At 42.7% G+C, this 10,069-nt stretch overlaps 1 protein-coding gene across 1 annotated transcript; it reads left to right on the top strand.

Moving 5' to 3' along the window:
* The first annotated feature begins 447 nt into the window (after window positions 1–447).
* Window positions 448–5,987, top strand: prdm8b (PR domain containing 8b). Its single transcript, XM_029718042.1, has 4 exons — window positions 448–560; window positions 2,750–2,974; window positions 3,442–3,673; window positions 4,290–5,987. The coding sequence occupies exons 2-4, from the start codon at window positions 2,756–2,758 to the stop codon at window positions 5,648–5,650; spliced, it is 1,812 nt and encodes a 603-aa protein (XP_029573902.1). The 5' UTR covers window positions 448–560; window positions 2,750–2,755; the 3' UTR covers window positions 5,651–5,987.
* Window positions 5,988–10,069: the final 4,082 nt, after the last annotated feature.

Below are 10,069 nucleotides of genomic sequence, written 5' to 3'. Positions count from 1 at the left end.
TGTGTGTGTGTGTGTGTGTCAGTCAGCCAGTGCATTGCGCCCCTTCTCCATGCCTCTCTCTGTTCACTCACTCTCTCTCTCTCTCTCTCTCTCTCTCTCTCTCTCTCTCTCTCTCTCTGTGTCTGCTCTCTCTCTCTCTCTCTCTGTCTCTGCTCTCTCTCTATCTCTCTCTCTCTCTCTCTCTCTCTCTCTCTCTCTCTCTCTATCTCTCTCTGTCTCTGCTCTCTCTCTCTATCTCTCTCTCTCTCTCTCTCTCTCTCTCTCTCTCTCTCTCTGTGTCTGCTCTCTCTCTCTCTGTCTCTGCTCTCTCTCTCTCTCTCTCTCTCTCTCTCTGTCTCTCTCTCGCTCTCTCTCTCTCTCTCTCTCTCTCTCTCTGCCTCTGCAGCGAAGGGCTATATCTGCGGCACCACTGTCACTTTCACGACCACACAGGGACATGTACTGACGCCGAGGGGAGGACTCATCGTAACCTGTTCTCGAAGGCGGCAAATTGATTCCAGCATCATTTTTTTTGGTGGATTATAATTTATTTTCAACAACAAACAAACAAAGAAAAAAAGGTACGTAGTCTCCAGTCTGTATTTGGTATGCGCTTTAAATGGGTGGTTTGTTTGGAATCGAGAGAAAGACAGACAGGCAGACAACACCACAAAGCATTAGCCTTGGCAGCATCCTGGCTGCGGTCTATGAACGTACCATCGTGTAAGGCTGGATACAGCGCTCCGCAGATGTAAGGGGGGAGAGGAGACAAACGGCAAATTCACTACTTGCTTTGATTTAGGACAGTTTTTTTTTTAGACTGACAAGGCACCCAGATTTAAGAGTAAAAACACGCTCTGGAAATAGAAGGCAGAATGGGTTGGCCTCATCCGTTTTATGGATGCGCATATATTCCGGGTGCTATTCTCTCTCATTTAGCTCAGATGCATATTCATTGGACCTTTTGTATGGTTTTTCCCTTGTGAGAGAGCGACCTTTTTAAGTCACAAAAGAACCGGCTATATAGGAGATGGCTTTTCAGAAAGCGTTGGTCTCTAGTTGAAGGTTTGCATTTTAGTGGATAAAATATAATTACCTAAATAAGAGGAGATTGTAATTGCTCCAAACTATTTTTCTCTCCACTAATCCAGCTGAAGAGAAAAGTTATTTTTGTTCGAGGTCCAGAACGTTTCTTGAATGATGAGATTTAACTGAGGCGCGTCTGAAAGATGAACGGTTCGGTTTGATCTGCATGAAGACTCAAGTTGGTTTTGCTTTTAGTCTGAGACACAAAAAAACTAAATGAATAGAAAATAAATAATGATCCATCACCAGACAGCAGAAAAGGAGCAACATCTCGTGGTGTGGCGACGTCTAGGCCTGTCCAATATTATATTCCGCTTGTCAGTGTTTTAAAAAACCTTGTTATTAATATCTTTACCATGTCAAATATTATTAAGTATAAATTCATAATCTCTTGAGATCTACACGCATGTTTTGTACAGTCTGAAGGGAGATAGTCCAAGGCAGCATGATTTAAAAAAAAAACAATACAAATAAAAAAATACATGATCTGTTGAATAGCATACGTGCATAACATTTATATAGGCATAGTCTATAACGTGACACAAAAATAACATGTAAAAACTATCACAGGGAATTAGATAGTTGTCAGATATTCTTCTAGACGCGGCTGTTGTAGCCGATACACGGGGCCTTTACGCGTAATTGAAATGAACAAGTGGCAAAGCAAAGGCATATAGATCACAGCTGCATAACGCGTCGCAGTCATAGAGGAACTGGTCTCCACGTCACCCGTAAAATACACGAATTCAGAAAGTAAATTACAAACAAAAAAATAATAATAATTAACTCCGCGTGCAGCCTTAATTACTGTCTCGAGAGGGAAAAGTGGTGGATTATGGTAATGAGTGGACATACGTTCAGGGCGCGTGTAGAAACGGAGAGAGAGAGAGAGAGAGGGTAGATGACGTGAAATCGGTGACTTTTGACGGTCCACTCGAAATCCATTCGATATGCTCTCGTTTTATACAGACCTCACCATTTCTTACTGCTATTTCTGTTTTCTTCTACAGGCTACAATTAGTTTACCACACTTTTAATACATTAGTTTACCACACTTTTAATACATTAGTTTACCACACTTTTAATACATTAGGGTTTGAGGTGGATGTGTTTGCAGTTTTGAATTTACAATATCCTAGAATAAAGCATTTGTGATATTAATTCAGCTGCTTGACGTAATTCATATTATAATTATCAACAATAATATTGGATCCAGACATAATATATTATTATCATTGTCATTATTATCGTAGACTTTATGTGTTATTTTTTATTGTTTTTTTTGTTGTTGTTGTTGTTTATCATTATTAGGCTATATTAACATAATCATTAATACCATTGTTATTATTCCGTTTAGGCCCATGCAATTATTTTCTCACAATTAACAGCTATTCCAACAGCACATGGGAATACCACGGAAAATAGGCAAGCAACCATACTCTTTGAAATTGATAGGCCACTCTCATCGTACAATAGACTTCAATTAATTAAAACGCCCAGCCCCCAGCAAAAAAAAGGCACTTTCCCAGTCCAGCATGGCCTTGACAGCTGGCTCCTATGTATTTAGCCAACCTTCTCATGGAGTGCCAATTTATTTTAGCTCCTCATCATCGAGACCATTTGTATATTGTATTTTTATTCATTCTCTCTCTCTCTTTCTCTTTTGTCTGTCCGTAAACAACAGCCAACGATGGAGGAATCCAGCTCTCATAAGTTGGTTTGGGACGGCGACGCCAAAGCAGTGCAGCAGTGTCTAACGGATATATTCACCAGCGTCTACACCACGTGTGACATTCCGGAAAATGCCATTTTCGGCCCTTGTGTTTTGAGCCACACGTCGTTGTATGACAGCATAGCCTTCGTAGCGCTCAAATCAACGGACAAACGAACAGCGCCTTACATATTCCGGGTAAGGAGAAAATGGTATTGTGATTTTTTATTTTTTTTCGAGAATGATAATAGACATAATATTCTTTATTTACGATTTCATTACATCTCCTTATTCCGAATGAATTCAATTGTCTGCCATTTTGGTTGATTTATCATTAGGTCTATTGCAACCAGAGTAGGCGACATAGAAGATAAACAAATAAAAAAACATGTTTTTAATTTCTATTTCTCATGACATTGGTGTGAAACCTATATCATTTATATTAGACACAATTGGACGTCTTATCTTACAAGACAGTGTGCAGGTTATAATGTATATTACATTTTAATAGTTGCACAACCAAAACACATTCAAATAGCCTATTTTTATTTTATATTTTCGGACAGCCTATGCGTAAACGATTAGAATGACTGCTGCCGCACGGACTTCTCGTTTGGGTCCAACTAACGGATTTGCCTCGCTTTCTGTCACCGTTCAACGCGCAGGTGGACACGTCAGCAGCCAACAGCACGTCGGAGGGCTTGATGTGGCTGCGGCTCGTGCAATCGGCGCGGGACCGGGACGAGCAGAACCTCGAGGCCTACGTGAAGAACGGACAGCTGTTCTACCGGTCTCTCCGGAGGATCGAGAAGGACGAGGAGCTGTTAGTCTGGTACGGGAAAGACCTGATTGAGCTGCTGTTGCTCAGCGCCGGTAAAGAGCCGGTCAAGGCCAAGGGTGAGTTAGTAGCATGGCTGAATAGTGTACCAGGTCTACACGGTTTTTCCATTTTCAGTTGGCTGTTTTGTACTTTCTGTCTTGATAATCATCCATCAAAAAATAATTCCAATAGTCTGATAGCTCATATTCAGTTTCAATTCAAAGTGATATAAGAGTATAATAACAGTTGTTCTGTCAAATACTTTCGTGTTTTTTTTTTTTTTTTACATAATATTTAATTGTTGTACTGTATGTGTGTTTATAGTTGTGTTTAATGTTGTGTTAGTGTATGTAAATTGTTTTGTCTGAAACGTTGTTCCCCCTGCTGCTATTGGACCAGGTCTCTCTTGGATAAGAGATGTTATCTCAATGAGAAAAACCTGGATAAATAAAGGTTAAATAGGGTAAATAAATAAATTGTGCATATTAGGTGTCCAAAAATAAGAATATACCTATTCTGTATTTATAATTTATAGTTTATATTAATCAGAAGATGATAGTCCTATTTCAGCTTTACCAAAACATTACAGAACCCACTACTGTTTTTTTTTTGTTTTAGGAAGATACTGAATATTAGCAAGATTTTTGTTTCTTTCTGAATGACTGACATTAGATTCCTTCTATCCATTCCCAGGGTCCACTCCCTACTCCTGTCCTGACTGCAACCAGCGCTTCCAGTTTCAGTTCCCCTTCCTGGCCCATCTGAGGTTCCGCTGCACCAAGAGACTACAGAGCATGGCAGCAGGCAGTGTGGACGAGGAGGTCCCCAGTAAAGAGCCAAGCACTGAGCGCCCTAACCCCAACTCTACCACCACCGCACCCACCAGAGCTAGCCCTAAACTGGGCCGCTCGGATGGGGACAGCGCCAAACCCTCCACAGACTTCCATAACCTAGCCAGAGACCTCGAGAACAGTCGGACCAGTCCGCCGAGCGACCGTGAGGCTGAGATCCGCAGCGAGAGCTCTGGGAAGAGGAAATTCTCCGATGTGGAGGACAGAGAGAGGGATGGTAGCAGGGCCTCTCTGAGTCTGTCTCAGTCCCACAAGTCTAAGGAGGAGCTGGCTAGCTCAGCACAGAACTATCGGGGAGCGTACGGCCTGGAGGAGAATCGACGAGGGCCGACGTTCTCCCCTCCAGGGTCGGGGTCCACCGAGTCGGGTGGTGAGGGTAAACGCAGCGCCTTCACCGAGGTCAAGAAGTCTCCACAGAGCCTAAAGACGCACGGTAACAGCGGCAGCACCAAAAACCTCCAGAGCTCCAACGTCGAGAACAAGGACGGAGGTCGTCCCAGCCCCGGCAGCAACCCTCCCCAGGAGAAGCATCTCAACATCAGGCAGGTTCTGTCGGAGACTCAGCCTGTCCAGTCACAGACCCGCATGGAGGCCTCTCCGCTAGGGAGCGCCTTCACCTCCGTGGTCCAGCAGGGTGGGGGGAACAGCGGGGATAGGAAGAGCGCATTCAGCCAACCTTCCCGCCACGCTACCTCCTCCTTCTCCCAGATCTCACCTCTGGTCATGACCACGCCCAAACTCCTGGACTGCCACCCGACGGTTGGAGACACCATCTCCTCCACCAGACTCTACCAGGCAGACCACCTGGCCGCCAAACTCCACGGCGCCGAGCTGGGCGCCAACTGCCCCGTGCCGGGCGCCATGTCCAAGCAGAGCCCGTTCCTCTACGCAGCGGCTGCTGCCACAGCCTTTTGGCCTAAGAGCCAGGGCCCCATCCAGCTGCAGATGCCCTCAGCGTTAACCTTACTCCCCCCCTCTTTCACTTCTCTGTGTCTGCCCGCCCAGAACTGGTGCGCCAAGTGCAACGCCTCCTTCAGGATGACCTCTGACCTGGTGTACCACATGAGGTCGCACCACAAGAAGGAGTTCGCCATGGAGCCGATGGTCAAGAGGAGGCGTGAGGAGAAACTCAAGTGTCCAATCTGTAACGAGTCGTTCAGGGAGAGGCATCACCTCTCGCGTCACATGACCTCCCACAATTGACTTTGAGATCAATAACAGACCGTTTTCACACTGCTAGTGGGCGAGCCGAGCTGTGCTGCACTGGCCTGGTTACGGAATTGCATTTGATTAAGGAACCCTTTGCTTGAAAGGACAGTGTGTAAAGAATATACTGTAGACGAACCAGCACAGTAAGGTTTGGCCTTCCACTGAAGTTGCTGGGACGGACCATAAAGGACAATGGGAAAATATTATACCCGTGCCAGGCCAGCACAGCACGGTTTGGGTCGGCACGATAGTGGGAAAACGGTATCACATCACAGACCATGGGGAGGAACTTTTTTGCTGACTGACTGACTGGCTGGCTGGCTGACTGGCTGGCTGGCTAAATGACTGGCTGGCTGACTGGCTGACTGACTGGCTATATAACTGGCTGGCTGGCTGGCTGGCTGACTGACTGACTGGCTGACTGGCTAAATGACTGGCTGGCTATATGACTGGCTGGCTGACTGACTGGCTATATAACTGGCTGGCTGACTGGCTATATGACTGGCTGGCTGGCTGGCTGACTGACTGGCTGACTGGCTATATGACTGGCTGGCTGGCTGACTGGCTATATGACTGGCTGACTGGCTATATGACTGGCTGGCTGGCTATATGACTGGCTGGCTGGCTGACTGACTGACTGACTGGCTGACTGGCTATATGACTGACTGGCTGGCTGACTGGCTGGCTATATGACTGACTGGCTGGCTGACTGGCTATATGACTGACTGGCTATATGACTGGCTGACTGACTGGCTGGCTATATGACTGGCTGACTGGCTATATGACTGGCTGACTGGCTATATGACTGGCTGGCTGACTGACTGGCTATATGACTGACTGGCTGGCTGACTGGCTATATGACTGGCTGACTGACTGGCTATATGACTGGCTGACTGGCTATATGACTGGCTGGCTGGCTGACTGGCTATATGACTGGCTGACTGGCTATATGACTGGCTGACTGGCTATATGACTGGCTGACTGGCTGGCTGACTGACTGACTGGCTGGCTGACTGGCTATATGACTGGCTGACTGGCTATATGACTGGCTGACTGGCTATATGACTGGCTGACTGGCTATATGACTGGCTGACTGGCTATATGACTGGCTGGCTGGCTGACTGGCTATATGACTGACTGACTGGCTATATGACTGGCTAACTGGCTATATGACTGACTGACTGGCTGGCTGGCTGACTGGACATACACCACTTAAAGGAGCACTTGTTTTCAACACAGACAATTATTATGTTCCTCGAATCTGTTTTTTGGTTTCTTCTTCAATTGTCATGCTTCTTTATGCTAATGCGTTTTGACTTCAGAAATGAATTTATTTATCTTATGAAGCACTTACAATTTGGTAAATAAGGGAAGATAAGAATATGTGTATTTAAATGTACAGTAAGTTGGATTTTATATTATATTAAAGACATATATAGAAAACGATAAATTAAAACACAGTCACATTACATGGTTTACTATTTAATACCGTTTTTTTCATGTTCACTTTAAAGGTTGAATGATATTGACACGAATGAGGATATGACGTCAGACAGACTGACTATATTTCCGAGTGCGCCGTGTAATAATAGGTATTGATGCAGTCTATACAGCTACGATGTACATACCTGGTTTGTTTGAAATACAAAAGTGTAATATTTTGTGTCAGTGAGGAATACAGTAGTTTCAGTGTTTCTTCCTTCATGCTGAAATTGACTACTTGATAGTTTACCTGATCGTGTTGAATGATTTGACAATAAAAATAGCTTTATTTTCATCTCTATGTGTGGAACCTGTGTTTATACAAAAATAACAAGGTAAAGAAATTACATTTACCAAGGTTGTAGGTAGAAATATAGACAATTGATTATGAATCCACATGACTACACGCGTTTAAGGTGGCACACGCCTAACTATATCACAGACCTACTTGGAGATCGTCGAATAATGCAACTACTGGTCGAAAGATGGGACAATTATTTTTATTAAAACAAGTAAATGTTTTAGGCTGACCATTTTTTGTTGTTGTCATAAATCCATCTCAAAGATATGACGGTCACTGACCGTATTATGGTTACCACGATTATTTCAGCTTTTTGTACAAATAAAGAGTAGGCTTGTTTGTTTCGCTCATTCTTATTAACACGCTGTGTTGGCTAATAAAATAAATATGATATTGTGGCCCAGGATGTATGAAAAGAAGATCGGGCTTCTGGTTTTCTGCAGTCCTATTCTCTAATCACATGAGAAGTGTACATTTAGTTTATATCGGATTTTCCTGATCCTGGGAGATCTGGGCCTCGTTTCCCCAGAGCATTTGTAGCGTTACGATCATAGTTAGTAACATTTCACAATATATATTTAGTAGCCGAGCTGTTTCCCCGCGTCTTCGTTAGTATCATGCTTCGTTAATAACGTGGTACTTAAACATCTTCACACATCTATGAGTGATCCAGTCCAGGGTTTCCCCAAACACGGTCCTGCACCCTAATCCAGACCAGGCAACATTAGAGGATATTGTTTGTTGTTGCCATTCCGCGTCACTTCATTAACAGAAGATGTCCGATAAACAGAGAATCAACAGGCCGCCGATAACTTTACAACGAATTTCACTACAAATACAAAGTTCCCAAAGTTTTTGTTGTTGCACTTGTTACAAACAAGCGAAGGATAAAAAAAAACCGAGATGACTGCATTATACAATACATATAGGATACATGAGCTTATATTGGCTATTTCAATCATATTTAAATCCATTTCACGTTCAACCATTTCAGTTCTATTTTGCGACAAGGCTACTGTCTGTAATTTGTGCCTCACTGTGTTTCATGGTGTGTGACAACATGAGCGCAACGATGTGCCCAATCTGGGATTTAGCCCGTGTATTAGTATTGGGTGAGCATAATAAACCGTCTCCTATTTGCAGCCATAGGTGGTAATATCTCTCTATATGAGCTGATCCGTCTTCAGGATTGTGGAATAATTATATTGTTATATTAAGATTTTAACGGAGAAAGCAGATCAGAGATCCGCGATGGTTTTCTTTCCGTTTGATCAGTATCGACAAGCGGCCTAAAGACGCACAGCGAACGTCTCTCTCTCTACATGCTTGTTTGGGAAACGCATAAAAAGTTGGCTCATAAATAACGTTGCATCTGGTATGATCATCGTAATGCAAACTGGGAAACGAGGCCCTGTATAATAATAAACATAATCATTATAATAATAATTTCACCAGAAATATTAAATTTTTACTGTTTAATTTTAATTTCCTGGTATATTATAATAAAAAATGTAAAAAATTATTCAGTCAACTGAAAATCATCATGAAATTATTTGCGTTGCACAGTTCAACACAGAATTAGGTATATTGTGTCGAGATAAGGTAGAATAAAACAAATAAAAGCTGATGCACAGCAAGAAAAGCTTATTCCTAGAAATGTGCTAGGACAGATCTCCATGGCTACTTCATGGGCGCAAACAGCGTCAAGTTGCATAAAGAGGCACGTTTCCTCCCTAAACTCCTTCCCACGGGAAGCAATGCAGAACCTGTAACAGCACAGTGTTTATTAGTCCGAAATCTTAACTTTTATTTACCTCTAATGATAAGAACATGTAATTCCTATGAACATTATGGCTGCATTCACCCTATTGATGCATTCACACTATTGGGCTACCATATGGCATCTAGTTAAATCCACAGAATATCAGCAACAATACCTGCAAATGTTTTCGATCAATAAAATAATTAAAATGCGATAAAACAGAAGAATAACAAAATTAACCACTACATGCTTGATGCGTTGCAAATGATCCTATATTCCCTTTACCATCAGCCTATAATAGGCCTACATTACCTTTACCATCAGCCTATAATAGGCCTACATTACCTTTACCATCAGCCTATAATAGGCCTACATTACCTTTACCATCAGCCTATAACAGGCCTACATTACCTTTACCATCAGCCTATAATAGTCCTACATTACCTTTACCATCAGCCTATAATAGTCCTACATTACCTTTACCATCAGCCTATAATAGTCCTACATTACCTTTACCATCAGCCTATAATAGTCCTACATTACCTTTACCATCAGCCTATAATAGTCCTACATTACCTTTACCATAAGCCTATAATATGCCTACGGACTACATCTAATTATGTGGATATAAGAAATCCAATTGATTTAAATAAAAATATATTATTCCATGTTAAGTCACAAGTTCTGTCTTTTTACAGCGACATTAAGTTTCCATTTCAGCAAGTCTAGTTAGAACACATGCCCGCTGTTCACACTTTATGATCATGAACAAATGCAAAACATCGGCCATAAAGGCTAATAAAACATAGCCTAACCTTTATTGAAATCTACAAAAGCCTAAGGGGATGTTTAAAAAAATTTAGGTTTT

This window comes from Salmo trutta, chromosome 27 (assembly GCF_901001165.1).
Source record: "Salmo trutta chromosome 27, fSalTru1.1, whole genome shotgun sequence".
NCBI classification, from domain to species: Eukaryota; Metazoa; Chordata; class Actinopteri; order Salmoniformes; family Salmonidae; genus Salmo; species Salmo trutta.
The sequence above is the reverse complement of the archived record's forward strand: the minus strand, read 5'-3'. Positions and strand labels throughout refer to the sequence as shown.